Source organism: Nipponia nippon, unplaced genomic scaffold, assembly GCF_047370975.1.
Source record: "Nipponia nippon isolate SJK-2023a ecotype South Korea unplaced genomic scaffold, ASM4737097v1 scaffold_1, whole genome shotgun sequence".
Lineage (NCBI taxonomy): Eukaryota > Metazoa > Chordata > Aves > Pelecaniformes > Threskiornithidae > Nipponia > Nipponia nippon.
This window is the reverse complement of record NW_028262290.1, coordinates 158,601,609-158,627,881: the sequence shown is the minus strand read 5'-3', so window position 1 is coordinate 158,627,881 and position 26,273 is coordinate 158,601,609. Positions and strand designations below refer to the sequence as shown.

At 46.8% G+C, this 26,273-nt stretch overlaps 1 protein-coding gene across 1 annotated transcript; it reads left to right on the top strand.

Annotated features, from left to right (window-relative positions):
* The first annotated feature begins 7,125 nt into the window (after positions 1-7,125).
* On the top strand, positions 7,126-9,154 carry HTR5A (5-hydroxytryptamine receptor 5A). Its single transcript, XM_087763363.1, has 2 exons — positions 7,126-7,863; positions 8,822-9,154. Exons 1-2 carry the CDS (start codon positions 7,126-7,128, stop codon positions 9,152-9,154), a joined length of 1,071 nt encoding a protein of 356 aa, XP_087619489.1.
* The last annotated feature ends 17,119 nt before the right edge of the window (positions 9,155-26,273 follow it).

The following is a 26,273-nucleotide window of genomic DNA, read 5'->3' as shown; positions in this document are numbered from 1 at the left end:
ATGTCTGCAAACACTTTTCTTGCACAGACATGGGAGCAGACTCATTTTAGTTGCAGAAAGAAAGCGTGTGGTCATATCCTACCATTTGACTTTTTCTAACTTGTAAGTAATTTCTCTTGTTTGTATGAGCCTCTCACTCGCTTAAATAGCAACATGGATATGAAATATAAATAAGTAAAATTCCACAGCTTTCCCATTTTCTCTAATGATCTGCCATGTTGCATGGCTTAAAAATACTGGGAATTTATTTTACTTAAATTAACAGCAGTTTTGCTGATCTGCGTGACCTGGGCAGGCAGGGGCAGGGAAACGTACGGGTACGCCGAGTAATCAGGGGGAGGAGAATATTCCACAGCTGGAAGGAAGCAGCATGCGAACATGAATCTGAGATGCTCATCAGCGATGCCCAAGCTGAGAAAGCCGCACAACTATGCCAGTGCTTCCTTTGGCAGGTAGAGATGTGGCTGTGGCTCTTCAGAAATCTCCGGGGAAGAAGGCAGCAACCAACAGCATATAAAGAAATCAGGCTATTGTGGTGGAAGAAGAGAAAAGAATCTCCCACTGAAGACATCATTTGATGACGGGCATCGGTGGTTTCATTTTTGCACATCCTGCCAATTTGTTACAATTAGAAAACCAGTCTTGAATGCTACAGTTAACGGTGGCTTGGGGATAAGGTACTCCAGCCAAGGCAGACGTGGGCATGGGAACACGCTGCCAAGGAGCCAAAGGGAGCAGAATGGGGATGGAAGGAGGTATAAGAAAAAAAGTTGAAGAACCGCTGGCCCGGGAAACTGTTTAGAGTGATTTCTCTCCTTATTATGGTAAATGGATCTTAAAATGTTTTTCCTCTGGAGTTCTGAAAGAACATTTCCAGACTACGGATGGATTTATGTAAATAAAGGTTCAGAAACCTACCACCTGCAAGGAAGCAGAAAGGTAATCTGGAAAACAACACACAACAGAAAAAAAACGTGTTCAGCCTAACACTATCACAGACTTCCCTATAGCTTCACACCTATGCAAATTATCTGCCAAAATGCGTAAAGCTCAAGATAAACAAATCTCTTCCACAACTTGGCATACGGAAAAAGGGTCTGAACTGAAATGATAATTGAGTTTTAGAGACCCATCCATTTGCTGTCATCGTGCCATCTGTCTCCCTGGCAGAGTCCTGATAGTTTGCATTGGCAGCTTTGATTGCCAAAGCTCATATATTAAGTAAGTTAGAGTTACCTAGTCTTCCTACACACAGTTTCTTATTATTTTTCTATAGGCCTGCTATTCCGGATGATTGACAGAACTGCAGGATACCGTGTACTCCCAGAAGCATAATATATTTTGATATTTTTAAACTTTTTTTTTTTTTTTAAATCAGAAATATGGATAATTTTCTATTGTGATTTGTAAGCAACCTGCAAAGACCAAGTCCATCAGAGTCCAGAGAAAGGTTTACTTCTCAGGGACTGACCACAGGTAAAGAAGATCACAGGTGCTAGCGCATACATGTGTTAAGTATTTGCTGTCACCGGAGTAATAAATGAAAACTGTGGATGCCTTGTGAGGGCAGTACCCCCTGAGGCAGGCTCCAAGTTATTGCATTACTGTCATAACTACTCACTGCAAAGCACCTTTGACTAAAAGCCAACATGACACCTAGCATAACTCTGCTGACTCCCCTGAAATTACACAGCTGATTAATGTTGTCCCTTAAGGCATGAAAGAAGTGATAAAATTATTTACATTTCATTTATTTACACAGAGTGCAACTTTAACTGTGGCAGTGAATGATGCGGGAGTTGCCTGTAAGACTTTACAAAGTTACGTTCCATCTGGTCCTTTGGCCATGAACATGTTTTTTGCTATGCAAGAACAAAGGGTTTAATTGCAGCAGGAGTTAATTCACGTTGGGCAGAAGACAGATAAACACTCCTGGCAGTCCATTTACTGAGACGTACACAGCAATGCAAGGTACCGGAGTCCAGCCTCCCTTTAGGCTGGCTGTGTAATAGGTTGTGGCCAAATCCAAGAGACACAAGGACTGAGACACGTACCACGGAGTTTACATATACGAATATGCTCTAGGCAAGATGGATACACAAAGAGGCTGCTCTGTTGAACAGCTTTTGTTCTTGTTCTGCTTTGTTCCTATTGCAGAATTAAACAATCTTTTAGTTATGTCACTGAAGTTATACAATTTGTGACAATTGCTAAAGGAAAGCTTGCATGCCCTAAACCAAATGAGACCTGCCATTAGAGGCTGGATGAGGAATAGTTTTCCAGCCATACAAATAAAAAGACAACAGGATTTCCACTCGTTGTTTTCATTTCTGCCCCAGGACAGAGAGACTTTTCGAAGTTCCTCATAAGCATCTGGAGCAACAGAACCCAGTTTGTCAAACAGGTCAGTCACTGGGGCACTCTGGGGACGTGGGGCACTCGGGTCCTCCTTGTTCCTGCTCCGACATACTCCCACAGTCCTGCTGAGTGTCCTACTAACACACAGCAGGATTAATTTCTGCTTCTCAGTCAATAGGAATTGCTCCACTTTGCAGTAAGTAATTAGATGTTACTGGGAGAGAAAGGCTGACTCCATCTTTCCGTTGCTGTGGCACTTGACTGGGATGTTAGAAAACCTCGGGTAAGACCATGCTCCAGTACATACGTGATCATAGCTTCAGCATAAGAAACCTGGGAGATAGCTACCCAGAGTAGCCAGCCACTTGGCAATTAAAATGCTTACATGGGATATGAGGCATCGTGATTCAAGCCCGTAGCCTGAGCTGGGATGCTTTGAACCTTGGTTGCTTATGCCCCAAGTACATGCTCTGACGGACCACTGGAGAGGGAGGGAATCACTCAGTCTTCCTCCCAACTAGAGCTACTACCCTGCACCTGAGACAGCTTTTATGGGATGAATTACACAAAGAGATGAGTTTCAAAAAAGCTGGCGTGTGTCCATGAAGCGCTCTGGTTCAGCATTCCCCCTCTCCGCTCCCAAAACTACAGTCCTGACACCATGGGACACTTGAGCCAGAGGCAGGGCATCATGAGAGTCCATCACAGTGCTGATATCGGCCATCTCTGAACACCTTGGTTTTGGAAGACTCGAGTGAGACTCAGAAGTGTAGATGGGCTCTGAGGGTGTGAGAGCAACCTCACAGTCTGTGCATTTTAACTGTTCGTATTTGAACATTTTGTTGTTATAGGAGAGGAGTGGGTGGTATGCAAGTGTCTTCAAAAAGCATGTCTGGATGTAAAAAGTGTGAGCTGGAGCTGATGAATGTTAAATGGAGTTTAAGTAATGATTACCTGAGTTTCAGAAATTGCCTTGACAGGATGCACACGTACTGAGCAGTCTGGCTGGCAACTGAGCAGAGCTCTCAGTGTTGGTGTATATATACAGCGAGTAAACCTGTTCCTTTAATCCTTGTTTAGCCTAGCAGCTACCCTGTAGACTGACATTCTCATGTATTCATTAAGTATGCTCAGCAAAAACACCTCCTGAGCCATCTCCTCTCCCTTTTCTGCCAGTTCTAAGTGCAGAGGTTCAGAAGATCTGCATGCAGATTGACAATATAAGTCCATTCACCTTGTCCCCAAGAGCAGATACTACTCGGATGTGCACGTAGGCAGTGGCACTGATTATGTTGGGAATTCCCTCCTAACCTCCAACCATCAGCTACATATTTTGAATTGGAAGGTACCTCCAGTAAATGGTATTTAGCAGCAAGCAGCATTTAATGTCTCTACTGGAGGGAACCCTGCTAAATCTATGGAAGTCCTGACACTTTTAATTCCTCTGGCTCCATCAATGAGGATGTGAGATAACCCTGACTTTGTCGTGTAGATCCTTTTCTCAGAGACTTTCATAGATGTGATCATTCCACAAACATTATCCACTCGCTACAGATCTAGCCTTCCACTCACTCTATAAGTATCAACAGTTCTGAGGAAATCAATGGGCTTACTAATCTGTGTAAAGTAAACAGCATTTTGTCCTTAAAAATAACAACATTCAGTCACCTCCAGAATCTGGTGCATTCAGCCGACGTGCTTAAAGATTGCAGAATCAGAATCGTGGAATGATCTAGGTTGGAAGGGACCTCCGGAGATCACCTAGTCCAACCCTATTAAAGAAGGGCCAACTTCAAAGTTAGATCAGGTCCCTCACAGTGCTGTCCAGTTGAATATTGAACATCACCAAGGATGGAGATTTCACAGCCTCTCTGGACCCATTTCAGTGTTTGACCACTCTCCAGGTGAATATTTATTTCCTAATTTCTAACTGGAATACCTGATGTTGTGACGTGCATTCATTGCATCTTGTCCTAGTGCTCTGCACCTCTAAGAAGAGTTTGCCTCCACCCTCTCTACACCCTCCCCTCAGGTAGCTGGAGACAGCAGTAAGATTTTCCCCCTTAACCTCTTTTTAAGATTTATAAGCTCAGTTCTCCCTCTCTTTATACATCATATACCAGTACGCTCATCATCTTGATGACCTTCCACTGGACTTCCCCCACTATGTCAGTGTCTTGTACTGAGGAAACCCAAATGGGACATAAAATTCCAAGGTTTGTTGGATAGAGGGAAGTAGTTACATCCCTTGACCCTTGCTCATGTAGGCCGGGGTGTTCCAGGACATGCAATGGCATGTTGCAGACTGCAGCTTCTTGCCTGAGAGGCCACCCAGGTCCTCTTCTGCAAAATGCTGTCTCCCCAGTCAGTCCCCAGCCTGGACTGTTGTACAGTGTTCTTCCATCCCAGGTGCAGACCTTTGCATTTCCATATATGCTATATATATATATACGTATTTGTCTACATTTTCTATTTCCAATTAGTACTCAACTGACCCATTCAACTCCACAATCTGCTAATTGTAAAAGTCCAGTAAGTAAGATAATGAAAATATTCATAATTTTTCATTAGAACATAATCTAGTTTTACTTCTTCAGATTTAATACCTTTTATTTCCATTTCCCTTTAAATGTAATTTTTGTCTATTTGTTCCTGAAGCAAAAAATAATATCTTTTCAGGAGCACATATTCCATAATTTGTCATTGATTCTGTTAATTCTGGGCTTCATAGGCTTCTCTGGGAAGGGCCCACGCAACAAAAAGCTCTCAGTCCTAGCAGTTGCTAAGTGTTTTGATCAATTGAATGACAGTCAAGGATGTTTGGCACCTTGCAAACCAGGAATTTTAAATCAGGAGGCTTTATGAAAGCCTGCAAACCCCATTTGTCCTGTGAGTTGTAAATAAAAAACCTACCCATTCCAAAATTGTCAATATTCATGTATATAAAAGATAAAGTAATCATCTCTCCCCAAAAAAGATGGCAGTATATTTCCAAAATTATGTTATAGTCTCTAAGACTACATCTGTTATAGTAACTACAATAGGCCAGGTCCTGTTCTCTGGCTCTGAGGTTGAATATCACAGCACGGCATGAGTCCATATGGGGAAATTCCCGTCCCACCAAAACAAGGTCCTGGGCCTGTTTTGGATGTGGTCCTGGACCTGTTTTGTATACGCTGCCTTGTGTTTCACATGGTAGCATGGAGAAACAAGTAGCAGCACTAGAAAACATCTTGTTTCTTTAGCCCTTGGTATTGTTACTTGGCTGTTTTTCATTAAAAAGTCCAGAGAGATTCAGAAAAGACAGGAGAAAGCACCCATTTGGTTTTACCCTCCGTATACCGTGAGCCCAGTGTGCATCGGGTACTCCCCCCAACACCTCTTTCGTCTGTGTTTTCTCCCCGAACTCTCTGAAAGTGCAGTTCACCAGCAAGTGTCATTGTCACCCATTCTCAACACTGATGCCCTTCCTTCCTTCTCCCCCCCCGGGATGCAGACAGCGAGCCCCATCTTAGTGCTTGCCAGCTTCTCACATCATGTGCCAGCTCCTACCCGAAAGCTCTTTGGGCCCGTTACGCCGGGACCGTCCGGAGAAGCCGGGTGCCAGCGCCAGCACAGCCCTGCCTGAACGCCGTCCAAGGCTTGCAGGCTGGAGCTGGCTGGCGTCCCTGCATGGAGCCACTGCACGGGGAAACCTGCTCAGTGGGTTTGAATCCTGCCTTCTGCTACGAGGCCCAGAATCCCACTTCTCATCGCAAGCACCGTGATAAAAAACAGGTAAAATGTTCAAACATTTCCCTAATGTTTAATGAAATGTTATTAATTTAACGATTAAAAACCATAGCCAAGTGATAGATTATTTCTAATAAAAGGCCCGCCAATTGCTAATAAGTTAGGAAATGTCAGAGCAGAAGTTCTCAAAGAAATAATCCCCTGCCACATGCCCCCCCGACCCGAATAACCGGGATTCCTAACGGGGCTGCTGGACGCAGACTCTAGCATATATGGGAGCTATAAGATTCCCGTGGCACCTCACTGACACATTTTTAGAAGAGCCCAGGCGCAATTTCCCAGGGATGCTAACTTTCTGCGCCCGACACGGAATACGCCCCACGGGGGGAGAAGCCGCCCCACGGGGGGAGAAGCCACCCCGAGAAGAAGCGGCGCAGACAAAGCCGGGGGCTGCAGCCCGCAGGGTGCGGGCAAGGGGCGGCGGGCAGCGGCTGCCGGCTCTGCCTTCGCCCCGCTCCGAGCGGCGCCGGTTGCGAGGGGCGATCCGCGCACTGAAATGACTAAGCACCGGCCGGCTCCCCGCCGAGAGGCTGCCCGCTCCGCACCCGCGCTCGGCGGGGGGGACTCACCTGCCCGCCCCAAGCCCCGCCAGCCGCCGGCGCCGACTCCTCCGCAGGGGCAGCCGCTCCTCCGCGCAGGTTCCGCCGCCGCGGCCGTAGCCAGCACCGCCCAGCTCCGGAGCCGCGCACCCCGCCGCGCCCGCGGAGCCACCGCCTCCCGCCGGCGGGGCCGGCGCGCCGGGGCGGGCCGGGGGCTGCCGTCAGCCGGCGGCTGACGCAGGGCTCTTCCTCCCGGGGATGAAGACCCCGGCGGCGGGCAGCGCGGAGCAGCCGCGCCCGGTGCCGCTCGGGGCGGCTGGGGACCCTCCGCGCCCGCGGTAGGGCCGCGCTTCCCCCCCGCCCCGGCGCGGAGAGTGCCCAGCGCCGGGCACCGCTGCCTCGCCCCGAGGAGCCCGGGTGCCCCGGAGCCCCTGGCATGGAGCACCTGCTGAACCTCAGCTGCTTCGCCGATACGACGCCGGATGCTGGCAACCGGAGCGGGTCCTCCGCCGGCCCGGACAGCGGCCGGACGCACCTCTCCGTCTTCAGCGTGCTGGTCCTCACCCTGTTGGCCATGCTGGTGGTGGCCACGTTCCTCTGGAACGGGCTGGTCCTGGCCACCATCCTCCGGGTGCGGACTTTCCACCGGGTGCCCCACAACCTGGTGGCCTCCATGGCCATCTCCGACGTGATGGTGGCGGCCCTCGTCATGCCCCTCAGCTTGGTGCGCGAGTTGTCCGGGCGGCGGTGGCAGCTGGGCCGGTCGCTCTGCCAGGTGTGGATCTCTTTCGACGTGCTGTGCTGCACCGCCAGCATCTGGAACGTCACAGCCATCGCCCTTGACCGCTACTGGTCCATCACCCGCCACCTGGAGTACACGCTCCGCATCCGGCGCCGCATCTCCAACATCATGATTGCCCTCACCTGGGTGCTCTCTGCCTTCATCTCCTTGGCCCCACTGCTCTTTGGCTGGGGAGAGACTTACTCAGAGGACAGTGAGGAATGCCAAGTCAGCCAGGAGCCTTCCTACACCATCTTCTCCACCTTTGGCGCCTTCTACCTACCCCTCTGTGTGGTGCTCTTTGTGTACTGGAAGATCTACAAGGCTGCCAAGTTTCGAATTGGATCTCGGAAGAGCAACTCTATCACCCCGATTACACCAGAAGCCCTGGAGGTAGGTCAGCTCGGTTGTATTTTGCTCTAGTCAACTGCTGGTAGCAGCCAAACCCTTGCAGCAGTGGGGGAAACTTAGAGCTAAAGCGTGCAAGCAAACAGCATCTCACCAAAGCCCGGTGAATCCTGAAGGCTTTCAAGGGAAAGTTGACTGCACAGCTTGCAAGCCCAGTCTTTTGACTCCTTCCAAGTCCCCAGCTGTGAGCACGCAAGGTGTAGCTAAAGCAACTTTGGGCCAGATTGCGAGCCTGCGCTCCACGTGGGCGTGCGGTGACTCACAGACATCCCCCCGTGGAATGCTGAATCAGTGCTCGCGAGCGTGAGTAAGGGGTCACCGTTCCTCCTGTGGGGAGGTGTGTGGGGGTGTGAATGGATGGGATCCCGTCTCCGCTGGGGCCGATAACCTGGCAAGCAGCTCTGGCTTTGGGGAGGTTGTGAATTTACCCACGGAGAAGACACACGTGCAGAGCGTCCTGGTAAATCCTTCCTAATAGTGGCTGCACCGTGTCAGTTCATTCCAGGCGTGGTGACTGTGCGCTGTAAAGACTTCTTGGGGGGAGGAAGGAAATGGATGCTCATTTTCTTGCCTCTCCTACCAAGGACTTTTAAACTCAATGGGTTCAGAGGAAGCAAGGAGACTTTTGTGCACGGCATGTGGGTGTGTGCCTGTTCTACTCGTCTGATTGTAAATGGGAAAATAATCTTATTGCGATGCTGTGTGAGCAATTCCATGTGCCTATATATTACTACTCTCTTTAGTTTCTAGCTTCACTTAAGAACAGTTTTTGTCACCCAGAAGAGGGTCATACAGTCACTCTCCCCTCCATTAGAGCATGACGTAGATGGCCCGTGTTTCCCCATGAGCTCTGGCCATCAGTTGCATAGTTTGGTTGGGTACCTGCTGGGTGGGATCAGCTGACTGAGGCACATATGGTGCAACTTGTGTTTGTGTTTGGCAGGTAAAAGAAGCTGCCCAGCAGCCACAGATGGTCTTCACTGTCCGTCATGCCACTGTTACCTTCCAGACGGACGGAGACACGTGGAGAGAGCAGAAGGAAAAGAAAGCTGCCCTCATGGTGGGCATCCTTATCGGGGTCTTTGTGCTCTGCTGGATCCCCTTCTTCATCACGGAGCTCATCAACCCCCTCTGCTCGTGCGACATCCCACCCATTTGGAAGAGTATTTTTCTATGGCTAGGTTATTCAAATTCCTTTTTTAATCCACTCATCTACACCGCTTTCAACAAAAACTACAACAATGCCTTCAGGAACCTATTCTTTAGACAGCACTGAGCAGAAAAAGCTTTCCCGCTGCCCCAGGAAGCTGACTTCAGCTCTCGATGAATCCTACCAAACTCTTGAGGAAGTTCAAAGCCACAGATACCAAGGCGATGCTAAAGACGCATCCCGGTGGGTCGTATGTCCCAGCACCGGTCCTGGTTCCTACGCAGACTCTCCATCCCAGCCTCTAAGTCAGTTGCTATTTTTCCTGCAAACAGCATGTGAGGGTTTCTCTGGCCAGCAGCACAGCATTCTTCCTCCAGTGCCCCACTGCTTTCCTCCCGCCTTCCTAGTGACGTTCTCTTTGGTGGCAGTAATGGTGCAGAGGAGTCTTCTGGCAAAGAGAGTCACATTTGAAACTCTGGTTTGGCCACTGCTAGTCTCTCACAGCATTAATCAACTTTGTCCCATGTGCAAAGCTAGGACCCTTTAATGTCGGGAGATTTTGTGATTATATATGAAACTAGATATTTTATGGCTTGCTTGAAAAGGCTGTTTGTCTCGTCTTTTGCCGGTAGAGATTGTTAAGTGTTTGTATTTGGGGAATAAAACCCTCAGTAAGGGTTAAGAGCAGACTCCAAGTACAAAGCCTTTTCTCACATGCTTTATAACAATGAATTGTGCTATTTGCTATTGGATTCCGTGTAGCAAGTTTTAAAAAAATTTATTTATTGTGAAAGCTTAATGCATGGTGTACCCTGGAATGAGAGAGAATGCGCAGGAAATCCACCTCTCGTTCTCTCACTGCTATGTGTGAGCACCTGCCTCAGACCTTTACTTTCAGAAATACCAGCTGTAAATGTTAACCTTTGTGTCTGTGTTTCCCATTCTAAACCATAAATGTATTTTGAGCAGCTGTGGGGCAGGTTTCCTGTAGTTGCAGGGAATGCAAGGAGTGTATTTCAAATTGCCTGTCAATGAGAAGCTGTGTTTTACTATTTCTGACTGTGATTCAGGTCTTCTTGAAACCAAAGCAATGACCCCACTTTGTTTCTGTGAGCACTGGATTGCAGGCAAAGGGCAGTTGATGATGGGTGATGTTTCATTCTGGAAGCATCACCAAACCATAGAGATGCTCTGCTGCGAGGACCAGACTTAAATATTTCTCCTTTTCCCCACCCCTCCTTCTCTTCTTCCCCGCTAAGGCTCCAGTCCTGCCTGGTCATTATTGCTCAGCTGCTTCCCTGCTTTTCCACGTTGCCAACATAATTATAGTAGTTGGCATTTCGCTCCTAGAATTAAAATTATGCACTTTATGCTGCACCGCTGGAAGACTGACAGGGCCTTCAGATAAAGAAAAGCACTAGTTTTAACTATTGGTTCTTACGGGGCAGCCACTGAAATCAGACCAGAACTGAAATGGTGGAGGAAAAGATAAGATGGGAATCAGAATGACATGATTTCATGTCAGATATCTCAAGAAGAAGAGATAAAAGGGAAAAATGTCAATAAATCATAGGAAAGCTCCCTGCGGGTGAATGGGATTAGTTCCTATCCTTAGCAGATCATGAGACATCGGATGTTAGAATTGTCACTGGTCCTTTAAACCAGTCAAAAATCCTCGTAGAGCTCATAAAAAAAAGACCTTTTTCTTTTCATATCTTGGGACAGGTGAAAATGGAAGCTGAGCTATCAAGTGTTGCAGCCCTTTCAGGACCAGTTGGACAAACATCCATCAGGACTGACGTAGATGTAGCTGATCCTGCCTTGCGGCAAGAGGAGCGATAGGATGGCCCTTGAGATCTTTTTCAACACTATTGTATGAAAGTCTGTTAAAAATATTAGGTAAAATCCTGCCCTCATTGAAAGCAATGGACAAATTTTCAGTGACTTCAAGCAAATCAGAATTTTATCCAGCATGTCTTGTCTTGTAAAAGTATAGTTTTAATGTTAGGTAATTTCAGGAGAAGGTGGGTGGGATGGGAGTAATCTTCTAACTCCTCTGAAAGAGTCTCTGATCTGCACTCACCATGGACCAATCTCTCTACAGCTAATAAAGAGCATTTTCTTTCTTTGTTACATATTTTGAAGTATTAGTGATACCTCTGACGTATAAAAAATTGTAATAAACTCTTGAGCTGCTTTTTTTACTGAGCATATAAAGGTTGCATTGCTTTCTCTGGATGGACCATCACCAATGCAGAGTTGTTCTTTTTGGGAACTCTACTACTTTTGTTGTATCAAAGGTTGTCCAGCCAAAAATGATTTGGAAAAAATGCTTCCTTGCCCAAGCCAGACTTCAGCTAAGCTTAGTAGTGCCTGAAAGTAGGAGACTACTTGTTAGGCCACCACGGCAACACTTTAAACACTAAAGCATGGATTAACCAGGAAGTTGGACTTCAGTCCACCATTTTAACACATAACATCATGTCTACACAACCCTGTTTCATTCTGGGCTGTGTGCATCCCCATTTTTATTTGCTCTTTGATGAGTATTGCAGATTCTCTGTCTGTGTTGTGTGAGATCTTTGCACAGGTTGTGCAAATTCAAATTAGTATCATGTGTAAGCAGACAAAAATGAAACTGAAATCAACGGGAAAGATCCCTACTTTTGCTGCAGCTCGGTGCTGGGATGAAGCTCTCTTTTATTATATCCTGTGTTTATTCATGCCTTAAACGGTGACAGAGAGACAGGAGAGAATCTTAAAATGGCACTAAATAATTCTAATTTGTCTATAGTCACGGATAGTCCACTATCCTGGTGTAAGTTACATCCACACTTATTTGACAACACACATCCCATACCATCCATACTGATCTTCTGCAAATAACAGCTTCCACTTGGTGATAAGTTTTGTTCCTTGAATCTAAACATAATTAGGAGCTACGTTATGGACCAATTCCTACTGCTCTTACTTGAGACTTAAGACCATTGGCTTTTCCTCTAAATACCGTTCCTGCAATGTAATATGATCATGCAGGAAAAATATCAGCGTTCTGGAAACAGTGCTGAAGACTCATACCGAAACACGCCATGATGGTCCGAGCACAGTGAAGGGGCACAAAGAAACCTTGACTTCTGATCCTGGCTCCGAGGCTTTTTACAAACCTCTCAGTATTCAAACACAGATGCTGAGTGGGCTCCCAGAGACCCAAATCATGTTTGAAGACATACACAGACCCAGCTTCAAAGGTTGTATCTTGTACCTTCTTGTTCCCATTTATAAAACAGAATCAGTGGTCTGAAGAGATCTGTCTCACCAAGGCTTTGTGAGGATTAATTAGTAAATGTTTATCATGTACCAGGAAGGTGGAACACTCTGGTTTGAATGCCGAGCAGCATTATACATTTGGCTTCTATTTAATTCCTCGGAAGAACACTATTACCCATTATTATTGAGTTTCCTATGCAATCTAATGGCTATGTAATACTTTCAGAAAAGATTTAACTAACCTTCTTCCACTTACAATTAATTTATTTTCTTCTCGTTGCTCTGACAGTTCAATGAACATCTGTATGGGAGCTTGATAGCTAGGGCAGCTACAGCGCGTGCTGAATGCTGTCTGCTGAATGTCTCCTCGCAACGCTGAATACATATTGTCAAGGTTCAAGGAGCAGCAGCTCTCCAGGCAGTCTGCTACCGTGTTTCCTTTATTTTTTAAGGAGAAGAAAAGGTCACAAAAGAATGCCCCTGGATTACATGACAGGTTGGCTGACCACCTTCCTCCTCCAGTCCCATGCCGCTGACCGTTCTTCTGGATGCAGGCAGGTCAGGCAGGTGACTCCAGGACACATACCGATCCTGTACAGAGGTGGGCCACGCATGACTTCACCCCCAGTTAATTTGCCTGGACTTTTCCTAAAAATTACCACTGGGAGACATGGCCTTTAAACTGGCAGTGGCAGATGAAAGTGGGAGTTTCCTGGAAGTAAAGTTGCAGGCAATTAAGGAAATTTCACCTGACAAAGGTAATTAATGACTATTAGTTCCAGCAATTGCTGCCGCAAGGTACGACTGACAAAGTGCCAAAGTGATTTTCGCAATGTAGTGATTTGAGCTGCTTTGTTTGCAAGGGGCACGTCGATCTTTTACTCTTGGATCCCTTATTTTACCTGCATTGGTATAGCAGCAAACTGGGAGACCAGCAGAGTCACGGTGAACACGATACGGGCATCATTAATGCTCCATGTGGGAACAGTGGGGTAAAACATCCATGGCAAAATCTGCATCCCCCTCTGCGATACACCCCGGCTGAACATCACGAAGCTGCCGGCATATTCATCAAATTCAAGAGGTGGCCAAAGAGCTCTTTAAATCATCATTATTTTCAGTAACACTGAAGTGGTGAGGAAGTTGCAGAAGGGAGCTGAAGTTGTCCCAGTATTTTAAAAGGGCAATTTGGGAGAGCCAAGTATAAGGCTAATACTGTTACTGATTTACAGCTTGAAATTGATCCTTGGCAAAAATGTGGAACAGCTGATAAAGGACTCAATGAATAAAAAATTGCAGGAAATAAATATAATTAAAATAAATCACATTGATGTCTTTCTTTGATTGCAGTGCATGGTTCATTGCTGATGGTGATTTAAAGTATTCACTTCACAATAATGAATCTGACTTGACAACACTCAACACTTCCATGAAAAAGTGAAGAAGAAATCAATATGAGGTTCAAACTGTCCAATATTTGCTAATGACTCATGGACTGGAAAAGGTGTAAATACAGAAAATTAAGTCACTTGTACAGAGAAATGAGGATGCAAACCGGCCGGGTGCATTTTAGCCCAGTGTGAGGGAAGGGCACGCACCCAGGAACAGCGGGATGGGACCCTTGTTGCAGGCAGGGAGGCATGGCCACATCAGGGCGCACCAGGAGCTGAACATACGGGACTGTCCAGCATTTTGGGGACCAGCAGACTTATTTCACTTCTGTGCACAGGCTGTGTCCAGCTCTGGATTTTATTCTGGTCACTGGAGGGGAGGCTACAATTTCAGTTCACTGCCTTTTCTCTGTTCCCCCTGCTCCATGCCGCTGCCAGGCAGCCAGCCTCAGCATTGCAATTCTCTCGGCCGTGTAATTTCCCATGCTGGCCAAGTCAAATACTTTCCCTAATCATCCTAAAAAGCAAGACAGATGGGCCCTTTCTCTGGATCCCCCAGTGCATTGCTGTTGTTCCTCTGTCTAACTAACTCTTTCAGTGGTGGGAACAACAGCTTCTGCAACGCTGAACCCTGGCTGCCTGCTTGGTGGATGGGACCATGCAGGGCTGGGTGCAGCTCCAGGGGTTGGTCCATGGAGCAGGCACTGCCCCACCACTGCTCCCTGACAGCGACTAGGATGGGGAAAGAGAAAACAGGAGCTATACCCTCGCCCTGGATTTCTGCTGGAGCCGTTCCTGACAAAACAGTCCCTAATCCTGCTTCTAGCCACCCTCCCCGCTTCTGGTGAGACCAAACCGCAGGCAAGCCAGGCTGCCCCTGCCGTGGGTCTGGTCATCTCTACAGGATGCAAAAGGAAGGCGAAAAAATTACCCCAGCCCTAATTGTAGGAAAAAAAATTCCCAGCCTTGACTGCCTCTTTGGGAGAGGAGACAATTTCTTTATGGGTTAGACTTCCACCTTGCCCAGTTCAATCCCCTTCCTGCTGCCAGCTGCAGAGGGTGGAAATCTCTGTATCATTCAAAACTACCTGCTGCTGGCCAGGTCCCCAAGTTTGGCCTGAAACATTACATTTTTCATCAGTTCAGGGCTGCAACCTGAGGTCAGTTCTTCTTCCTTGTGCCTTTCCGTCACCAAGTCGTGGTTATGCACATGTCCCACCAGCCTTGGCTGCTGGTATAGAAGAGGGCAACGTTTCAAAATTAGCATCTTTATTTGTCAGGAGAATCCCCTTGTCTCTGGGTTCAAGGTGCCAAACCAACAGTTGAGGTGCCACAAAATCCCAAGATCTGCTTGCTCTTGCCTGAGCTACCGTGATTCAACGTTTGAATCACCTGGGTCTTCACGAGACACCTGGTTGGGCAGTCCCAAAGCTTAAACCATGCCTGGTCTGGCTCATTTTGCTAAGGTCCATCACGTGTCCCACCCTTCTACCACTCTCCTGGGATGCTGCGTTGGAGCTCTGGACATCATGAAGCCGTTCACATGTTGGTCAGGGTGCTGCCTCTGCAACATCTCCCTGGCCTGGCACAGCTGGACCAAACAGGGCTGTTCCCAACTCAAAAGAGTCTGTGGCACATAGACCATGGTGAAAATTAATGTGATCACCTTGCGACCCCCTTCAAGATCCACTAACAGTCTTATATCTGGACCCACAGGTTACCTGTGCTCCTGTCAGGCAGACTTCATAGGGGAAAACCAGAGCTCACGGTCACGTAGTTTCACAGTTTAGATGGAGACCTGCTTTCAAGGAGGGGGAAGAAATAATTTTGATGCAATGCCAAACTCGGCTCTTTCAGCAGGCACTGGAGCATATGGAGCCTCTCACACAATTGCACGGGAGTTGCAGGTCTGTGATGTTTTTTCTCTCCTCAGCTGCTTGCCTGGTGCCAAAGTTTCCAGGTGCATTAAGTCAGGATGCCCCCGCCGCGCGTCTTGGACCTTCCACTCGCACATCACGGTGTCGGGGTGAATATTAAACAGACAGAAGGAGTACAGCAGATGCGAAGTGCAAGTACACTTGCTGGCACAAGGGGTTACTCAATATCTGGAATTTGAACAGAAAAAGAAACTGCAAGCCCACGGTATTAAGTAATTAAGCTTTTCCGAGGCTTCTTAAAAGGAGGCAGGTAGCTGCCGAGGTGAGATGATGCGGCAGTCAGCCACGCTCTGCTTCCTGCAGTTTTGCAGCACAGACCTCAGCCTTACCAGGGATTTCAAAGCACATTACCCTGACTAAAGCCCTAGGGCTACTTTATAAGCTGTTAATAGTTGCCAACCAAAATGAGTGTCAGAGCTGTTTCTTATTAAAAAGAGCATTTAAGGCACCTGGAGAAGACTGTAAGTAGCACAAACCCTTTAAATTCCTTCTGAAACCTGGGAAGTGGCCAGTGTTTGCAAGCAGAACACAGCAAATAACTTTTAAACAAAATCTATTTGACAGCAAATCTGCTGCTGCTCCTCAGATCAGCTTCTCCACCACTTTTATTCACAGCATGTACCCACCCGCCGTGTGCGTACGGCAGCGTCTTCCCCGGGTGATTCCTGAATCATTGGCACCTAACTGTCCCGCAAGGAGGTATGTCCTGTTTTCCCCAGCTTTAGGTGCAAGGCAACACCTCTGGCCATGCAGACTCCTGTCCCCAGGTGGCCTGGCCTTCGGGGTACGCTGGATAATTCAGCTGGGTATGGAGCAACTGGGCTGGTTTTCACCCTGCTGTTCCTCATCCCTCCAGCTGTCAGCCTCAGCTCAGCAGCAGCTCCCACCCCACACCGCTTCTCCTGGCTCCCTTCTTGCTCTCAGAGGTGCCTAGAGGAGATCTCTGGTGGCTTGGTGGAGCCTGTTTCCCTACGTGCTGCCATGGTGGTGCACCCAGAGTCAGGGCTGCTCCCCCACTCAAGGGCTCGTAGTGAGGATAATGACTTCATAAACCAAATGAGCCTTGCCCCAGAGCAAGTGAGCTAATATGCTAAAATGAGCTGGTGGGTTGTACCGGCATCCCTCTGAAATGCCTGTTTGCAACAGGCTGTAGGCACTTCAAAACCATAAAGTAGGCATGATCCTCACAGAGGACGACATTTTTCAGGAAAAGAGGGAATTGTCTCAGCCCCAGCCTCTCCAGTGCTGTTAATGGGAAAGCCATTTGTTTCTTTTAGGACACCCTTTCTTACAGAGAGGCTTGCATGCACCCTGTGCAATGCAGCAGGACCCCCGTCCATCGCAGGCACCCAGCATCAGTGCCACCAAGCAGATGAAGAGCGTTGTGCCTTTACCCCAGCTCGTACATGATGATGTGGACCTGCAGGCGGCCTGGAGCCTGCCGGAAAGAAAAGAGGTGGCTCTGAAGGCACGGCAGAAGGGTAAGGAGAGAGTGGCTGGCTCCTCACGGGCTCTGTGGCTTGACTCTGCCCCGCAGGAGCAGGCGGCCGCTGGGGCAGCAGGAGCTGCAGGTGACAGACAGCACGCTCTGCCCGGCTCTGCTGCCACGGATTTTGGCAGCAGGCAGACGGCGAGATGACTCTGCTAGCTTGCAGGGAAGGAGATGAGATCAAAAGCACCATCTGGCCCACTCACCTTTCTGCTCCTCTGTGGCAAGATAAGAGTCTGTTTGGCAAGACGTGAGGTCAAGGGCTGAGTGTGCTCTTATCTGCTCGAGGGCGGCAGCACAGGGCAGAAAGAGACTGATTATTTTTCATTTCCTTCTGCCAGCTGCCATGCAGGGGGGAAAAAGGAGCAATATCCCTTTTACTGTTCCCAGATGTGGTCCTTAGAGATGGCAAGATGCTTCGACTTTTTTTTTTATTTGAATGGTAATGAAGCACCTAAATAACCTGGATAACCCAAACCTTAGTGCAGGTGGTGGAGGGAAAGGAAAAGTGCACTCTCTGCCACTGAGTAAGTATCCTCCAGCTTTGCGAGACGTCTCAATAGTGTGCAAAATGAGCAGCGTGTACATGTTGTTCAGCACTTGGATGCTCAGCTTCGTACAGCCCTTTGTAAGCGGAAAACACCTTTCTCGCTTACCCTCTGCAGCTGTTATAATAGCCCTCTGAACCAGATCAAATCCACTGTCCTCCTTCCCCTTTGAGTGCTCTGAATTTTGAGATGCTTCAGAGTAGGATTAGCCTTGTACGTTTCCAGACTCCTTTATCCAGCTTTACACTCTCTAACATTTCTATTCCATGCAAAGGCGAAGCGGCCCAGCCTGGCTCTTGCCGGCTGGAGTCTGGCATCTTGCTCAGAGCCATGGGCTTCGGGACATCTGCGCAGCATCAGGGAAGAGGCAGCTCTGAATTAACTCAAGCCTTGCTGCCCCAGATACTACATAAACATCCCACAGCACTCAGTAGGCAAGAAAACCAGAATTACCCAGATTATAAGGTGATATTGTTTCTGAAGAAAGGCTGATTTATTTTACGGGGCCAGGATGCAACTTTTTTATGCACAAATGTCCTTCGAAGACTTCAAAGAGATGGGTGAGAGCAGGAACCTCTTTTGTCCTCTTTTGTCTTTTTGAGCAGCGCAGCATAGGAGACGTGAACACATCCACACATCAGGTTCCCAGATTCATTGCTCTGAGTGCTCCCGCCAAGCAAACAGCACTGCATACCTAAATATACCCAGGAAAATATGTTCTCCTTGGGCACAATGATCAGCCCACACACACACGAAAATGTCAACACAGATGCATAATTTTCCTACAAAACACACACATACACGAACACACACACTTCTTTTTCACGCTGCATCAACCATTTTAGCTGTTTTTTGGTTATTTTGCTCTTGACTAGAAAGACTGTGAAAATGTATGAAGGACAAAAATCTCTCTCAGCAAAAACTTAATTACTAACGCCTCTCTCTGATCAAGGATAAAAGGAAAGGCGAATCAAAGGTAAACTGATTTTCACCAAGGAAAATTCTGTTAGCTTGTTGAATTTTTCTGTTGCATAAATTATATGTGATTTGAGGAGATAAAACATTTCAAGAACTCTTTCTGGAGGATATTAGCAAAATGTTTTGGAAATCACTCTGATCGCTCAGGATTGAGTGCTATTTTATTAATCATTATGCATGAAGGGTTGATGTCATAGACAGAGGCTGTTACAGACAGGGCTAAGAAATGGGACCAGGAGTTCACAGAATCACAGAATGGTTGAGGTTGGCGGGGATCTCTGGAGGTCACCTGGTCCAGCTCCCCTGCTCAAACAGGGCCACCTAGAGCCGATTGCCCAGGAGAGCCAAAATGGCTTTTGAGTATCTCCAAGGATGGAGACTCCACAACCACCCTGGGCAACGTGTGCCAGCGCTTAGTCACCCTCACAACAAAAAAGTGTTTCCTGATGTTCAGAGTGAACCTCCTGTGTTTCAGTTTGTGCCCGTTCCCTCTGGTCCTGTCACTGGGCACCTCTGGAAAGAGCCTGGCTCCGTCCTCTTTGCACCCTTCCATGAGGCATTTATATACAAGGCTCCCTGAGCCTTCTCTTCTCTACGCTGAACAGTCCCAGCTCTCTCAGCCCTTCCTGATAGGGGAGAGTCTCCAGTCCCTTCATCATCCTTGTAGCCCTTCATTGGACTCTCTTCAGTATGTCAGTGTCTCTCTTGTACTGGGCAGCCCAGAACTGGACACAGCATTCCAGGTGTGGCCTCACCAGTGCTGAGTAGAGGAGAAGGATAACGATCACTGCCCTCGACCTGCTGGCAATGCTTTGTCTAATGCAGCCCAGGACAGCATTCGCCCTCTTTGCTGCAAGGGCACATTGCTGGCTCATGTTCAACATGGTGTCCACCAGGACTCGCAGGTCCTTTTCTGCCAAGGTGCTTTCCAGCTGGGTGTCCCCCAGCATATATCGGTGCACGGGGTTGTTCCTCCCCAGGTACAGGTCTTTGCACTTCTCCTTGTTGAACTTCATGAGGTTCCTGTTGGCCCACTTCTCCAGCCAGTGAAGGTCCCTCTGGGTGGCACCACGACCCTCCGGTGTACCAGCCATTCCTCTCAGCTTGGTGTCATCTGCAAACTTGCTGAGGGTACACTCTGCCCCATCATCCAGATCATTAATGAAGATGTTAAAAAGGGCGGGACCCAGTGGTGTACCGCTGGGGTACACCACTATTCACTGGCCTATAATTACAGTTTGCACCTCTGATCACCCCTCTCTGGGCCCAGCCATTCAGCCAGTTTTCAATCCACCTCACCATCTGCTCATCCAGCCTGTGCATCAACAGCTTCTCAATGAGGAACCTATGGGAGACTGAAGTCTGTACTGAAGTACAGGTAGACAATAGTTGATGAACCTAGTCATCACCAAGTGGTATTTTCTGGAGCATCTTGATGCCTAACTTCCTGTTCAAAAAAAGTGAGGTATTGTTAAAAATACACATTTTTCCACTGAGTATGAAAAAAGCCTACGGAGACTAGCTCGCACTCAAGCATTAAACTTGAAGACTCTTCTAGGTAGGTGAGATGAATCTTACTTGGGCTACGAATTTAATTTAAAACCAGAAGAAGTACAGAAAATTAGTTTACATATTTTTCCTCTCTGATGACTGGATAAATCTAGGAGGCTGGCAGAGCTTTTTTTCCCTCTTCCCTCTTTTGATTCTCCTCTCACACATAAAAAAAGGAGATACATGGAGGGTCAGTTTTGGTCCTGTGGGCCTAGGGCATCTGGTATGTGAGAACCAGTTTTTACCACTGTATCATGATTGCTGCTGTGCTGTCCATTTACCAAGCTTTTTTTGCTTTCTCTGAGGCCCCTCAGACTCCAGCTAACCTAAAGAATCTTGTCATCTTCAAATTTTGCCGTGTCTCCAAATCATTGCAGGTGGCAATGTATATTACTGCTGCAATGCCATGGAAGCACTAAAACGGCAGCCGCTACTGAAAGTTGTGGTACCCACAGCTATCCTTTGTACCCACAGCTTATCCATTATAAACCTCCATGATTTAATTCTTTTTGCTTCCATGCATGGTTGCATTCTATGAAAATATTTTGACTCATGTGCTTTGAGTCTTACGCTCTCTAGTTACACCTTTGAACAGATCCAAGTATTCTTGATGCTCCTGTTTGAGCAACTGGCTAAAAACAAAAGCATCTTGGATCATGGATGTTTCAAATTCTATTCTGAGCTTAGAAACTGATATTAGCAAAAACATTGCATTTGCAAAGCTGGTTTCTCCATCCCCTCTTTTGTAACCTGTGTAATTCACTTTTACTTTTAGTGGCTCGTGACTTCAGAGCTAGAATTGACTGTTACTCTAAACCTATTGAAATGACCTGAGTGAGGTTTGAGGTTTTTTTGAAAGGTCTTTAGCTTTAGACTGACAGGACAGAAAAACTTGCAGGGGCTAGCATGTCATTTGGACTGCAACATGACGGATAACTTTATCTCTTCACATTCATATCCTCTATTGCAATTAAATCTAGTGTACTGTTCCAATGTCTGATTGCATGTGGGAAGCAGGGATATAGCCTGTACTCTGACTTACAGTATTCTAGGAATTAATGAAAACTATTTTTTTTAATAGAGAAAAAATTTTTATTGTCTCCTTTTTGTTACTGCCTTCAGGGATCATCTGGAGAATTCTTGTAGCTACATGTCTCACAAGTATTTAAAGTAGAAAAACATATAATAGCCTCTTTTTTTATTTCTTTTTCTTCCTTTAGAAAAAAAATAGTGTGAGTTGCATGGAAATTGTTTGGTGGTGTGTGGGTGTATTATGTGTATGTCAAACTCACCGCGGGGAAGCTAAGGAAGAGCGAGGGGTTTTGCCCACAGCTTAAACATCTCTTCCAATCATTCATTTGACTGGCATTTCTGGGAAAAGCCAATGGTTTGAGGATTAAAGAAAAGCCAGAAATGTGGAGGTGACAGACAGTAACGTTCAACTGTGACTGATGCTGCAACGCATCTCTGCAATTTCTGCCGTAAGGCTGATCTGTCTGGGAAGATGCCAACCTGCCATTTTGCCATCAGATTGCTCTGTATTCAGACTCTTCTTGCTCTACATGCCTTGTGGAGCTCAAAAATGCTCAGCCACCCCTGTGCACCACCGAGGAGGCAGCCCCACGTGCCTGGCAGCTGTGTGGCATCTTTGCCCACAGTTGCTTGGGTCTTGTGGCACTTCAGTGCTGGCTCATGGAAATGAAGGTTAATCCAGTCAGAGGGGAAGAGTTTTTGGGAGCCCTTTGCTGTTCTTGTTTTGCGGTGCTTCTGCTCGAGACGGTTAAAATGGACTTTGCAATGAGGCAGAGCTCAGGTGTTTGAACAGGGGTTATCGCTTGATGATAACCTGGCACATCTCAGGCATGGGAAAGTACTCCATAAATCTGTTAGCAAGAGGATCTGGGAAATACAAGCATCTCTTCATCCAAGATGAGACTTAGATGATATAAACTATTGTTCTGAGAACAGCTCAAGCATTAATTACGTGGGGTTTTTTCCTTGATGGGATGGGAGGGAGCACAGTGGGACTTTCTTCTTTAGCCCAAGATCCTACTAGTCAAATACCTCCTTGAAGTGAGTTCATAAAATCCATGTAGAATAGGAGATTTACTACAGTTACATCACCAGACAACAGGGAAATGTATGTTTTTTAAAAGGTGACACACCAGTTCTTTAGCTACTGGCCATTCTTTGTAAATAAGAACATGAATGTCCAAAGGCAAAAATATTGATGCTGTTTCAAGCGATGGCTCCTGTGGTCTCAGCAGGAAACCACTCTTTTGCAGTTGAGTATTACAGTAAATACAAAAAGCCTTACCACTGGCAACTGTAAGTGTTACATGTATTTTTGAGCCTGGAGCCAAATGGCAGGCTGAACTTCAAACCCACAGTTTTGTTTCAAAAGCACCCATCCTAAAGATGCCAAAGCTTATGCTTTTTTGCTCTTCAATAGTCAGTGGAAATGGATGTTGGATTTACCAGCTGGATTTTTGAGTACGTGCTCAAGAAGTGAGACATGGATGCACCCTGCTCATGGATGGGAACCGTGCTTCAAAACATGCCTGCTATTGACTAGTATTAAATAGATCATATGTGGTTCTTATGTGTTTTTTGAAAAGCCATCAGGCAAATAGCAGGAATTTACCACCTAATAATTGAAAAATGTAAAGTGTTACCAATAGACACTTATCTAAGTGTTGTCTATTGGTAACACTTTTCATTTCTTAATTATTGTCAGGTTATTCCCTAGCAATTCCGCACTGCAAAACGGTAGAAGGTGCCTGGCTGAAGCAATGATCACCTTATTGCCTATATTATGGTCCGAAAGCATGAAAATGTCCATTGGGTTGGTGCTATTCTTGGGTTGCAGCCCTGCCTTTGCCTGGCTATGGGCACCATATGGGCCCCCACTTCAACCCTGACCCACCTGGCCTTGGCTCATCCCTGTCCCCATTCCCACGGAGGTGCCCAACATCACTGGGCTGACGCTGAAAGCACTTGCTTGGGAAATGCTGTTGAATGAGGGGAGAGTTTAGAACCAGGTTTCTCACTTCCCATGAAGTTAATATTCAATATAGATTATATATTTTTATATATAGCTTCAAGTGCCAAGGTCCTGGCCAAGGCTTGCACTTCAGAAGCTTCATGAAGGCTCTGCTGTTCCCCACTGCCCATTGACATGGGCTGCTCCTCTGAGCTCCCTTTCCATCGCTGCTGAACCAACCATAGATACCCAGGACAATCCTAGACACCAGCCCTATGTTTTAAGTATTGCAGTTAGATGCCTAAAGTATGCAGATAGGCAGTGTTGATCTTGCCTTTGATCTGTGCACATGCACCGTCTCCTTATTCTTTTATTACCTGCTGTAAAATCCTTCCCTCAGAGGGGCTGTGGTCCCAGCTAGGGCTTCTTGCAGCTTCCCTGCTGCAGATGCCAAGGATTTATTTGGGAGGTGCAAGCTGAAAAAAGGCTCAAAGGAGGAGCTCTCAGTGCAGACAGTTTTCAGTGAGCAGTGCTGGACTGGCAGCACTGGAGAACAAAACACCCTTTGCATTTGCAGTTCAGGTTTCCACAAAGTGAGAACCAGTGAGCATGGCTGGTTCCACCCTCTTGCTCCATGGGCTGTTCTGGGGTCGTCATTCTACATTTTATTACATACATTCTTTTTAAAGCCACTCATCCAAAAAGCCTTTAAAAGTGGGGAAAAGGACAAAGGGAGGGGAGGGGTGGAAGAAAGAGGGAAGCTGTAAATGTTGACAAGGACTTGCTCCTCCAAGCAGAGTGGAGGGCAGTGAACCCATCCCAGGACAGGGAAGTGGTGGGTTTGTGGAATGGAAATAACCTGTGAGTGGGTGATCCCAGCTTGGGCACTCATCCACCCATAGACCTGGTGGAGTGTGGTCCTACTCATAATTCAGAAATAAATACTGGACACAGAGAAAGCGAGTCCTAATGCCAGAGGACTTATGCTTAAAGTAGGAGCTTCTCATCCAGGCTTGAAAATGTTTGTTTTAGACCCACATATACATTGTGAGGGGGCACAGCTCCATAGGTAGCCCTGCAACGTGGTCATAGCAAATGGTGGAGGAGAGGCAAGAGTATTGGTCAGGTGCTGTGTCGGTCTTCCTTTGAATCAGCTCTTGGCTGCAAACCTCAAAGGGCTCTGACATGAGAAGCCAAAGAGAAAATGTAGTCAGAGCTGCTTGAATGGTCCACTGGTTTCTGAGGCTAAATCAGCAGAAAAAAAAAATGTAGGCAGCAGTGACAGGAGCACTAGCAAGTTGTTCTGAGCCCAGTATTTAGATTTTCATAAAGCAGCAAAGGATGAAGCAGCACATACAGGATTTGGAGGGACTTGAACAATTGTGCTTATATTTTCAAAGCATCCTAAAAAGGAAACACCCAATTGAATTGCTTTAATTTCTCTGAAATCTCAAAACATTCTACAGATTTCAGAGAAATGGGAGCAAAAAACCTCTTCTGCCATTCTGTGAGTCCAACTGAAAAAGTGCTGGGACAAGAAAACAGCCCCGTGTGGCTGGTCTGAGCAGAGCAGCATGCAGCAAGTAAAGTAACTGTGGATATTTCTCATGCAAGGACCTTCAGGCTGAACTGAAAAGCAAGTCACCACAGCTTAGTAGGCTCTCAAGAAGAGATTTTCTTAGGAGAAAATTTTGAGAGGTTAAGAGAGTTTGTAGCGGTTTTAGTTAAGGATCCGAGTTCAGTGTTCAGTGCTGAATTTATCCGTGTTGCTGCTCTGGGCTGAAACTGGGTTTCAGAGTGAAACAAGCTGAAGTCTTGGTACGGAGGCATATCGCAGCACATGCTCTGTTGCAGTTGTGTTGAGGTGTTTATATCTCCTCGAATTATACTGAGTGGAATTACTTAATTCACAGTTTCATCTCAGCAAGTAATGGTGAAGTGTAGTACCATGGAGCAACACATTCCCTGCCTCCTCCAGTTTCTGTATTGCCCTCCCTTGAGTATCTGTATTGCCCTCCCTTTTGTGTCACTCATGGTTGTTTGCAAGCCAGAAGATCTGGGTTTGAACAGCCAGTTCACTGCTGTCCTGCAATTTGGAAGCCCTGTTTGCATGTCAAGATATGAGATTGGTAGAGGAAAAAAACCACCTTCTCTCAGTACAAGGTCCCTGAGGATCACTGTGGAGCTTCATGAGGCTCTTGCCATCACTTTCATGTAGCAAACCACAGATCAGAGCTTCTCCCACTGCCTGCTTCACATCCTCCTGTTTCCTCTCTCACACGGAGACTCCGACAATAGGCACTGTCCTCAATAGGTACTGAAGTGAAATTCAACCACATGCGAAGAAGCCAAATTTTGCCAGGGCAGTTAACTGTGGGAAGAGCTAACCAAGCAGTTTACCCTCACTTGGAAGCAAATAACTGTTTTTTCTAAAAGATTCAGAGCAGGAGAGGCAGAAGGGCTGAGGCTGGTGAAGGAAACACAGTGTGGAAACCTATAAGAATTATAATAAGAGGGGGTCTTGTGGGATGATCCCAGTAGTCACTCAGAGATCTGGGATTATTTCTTCAGCTTCTGCTTGAGTTCTGATTTTAGTTCCCTCAAATACTAATGGCTTTGATAGTCACTCTTCCTCATGTTTAAAAATTACTGCCCTGAAGACTGAATCTGAGAGATGCTCACATTAACATTAATGCAGCCTTGGATTCCTAGCCTGCTAATCCAAAACAACCAGCAATAAACCACTCGCTGATCCAAATGGTCGATGATCTGCACTGACAAAACTCCAGTGAGACATCCCAGGGTGAACAAGTGCCCAGAGGCGTGTTAATGGTAGGAGGAGAAACCCGCGTTGCACCGATGTTTGGATTTGGGCAGTGCCTGAGGCTGTTACAGGGAGATGGAGTATTAAAGACCTGAGGACTGCTAGGATCTTACCTGCCCCCAAAACATATCTTCAAGGCCCAGAGCAAATGCTCAACGGTCCATGAACTGTTCATCGTCCCAGTATGAAAGCTACGGAGGTGATACTAATCTAAATCCAAATGTCAGAATTCAGATTGCTGCTAAAATTTAGCTATAGTTAAGAAAATTACCAAAAA

Bases quoted from the DNA above. Each gene is read 5' to 3' on its own strand.
- HTR5A (XM_087763363.1), top strand. From the start codon at position 7,126: ATGGAGCACCTGCTGAACCTCAGCTGCTTCGCCGATACGACGCCGGAT. The intron at 7,864-8,821 runs GTAGGTCAGCTC...TGTGTTTGGCAG, and splicing joins TTACACCAGAAGCCCTGGAG to GTAAAAGAAGCTGCCCAGCA.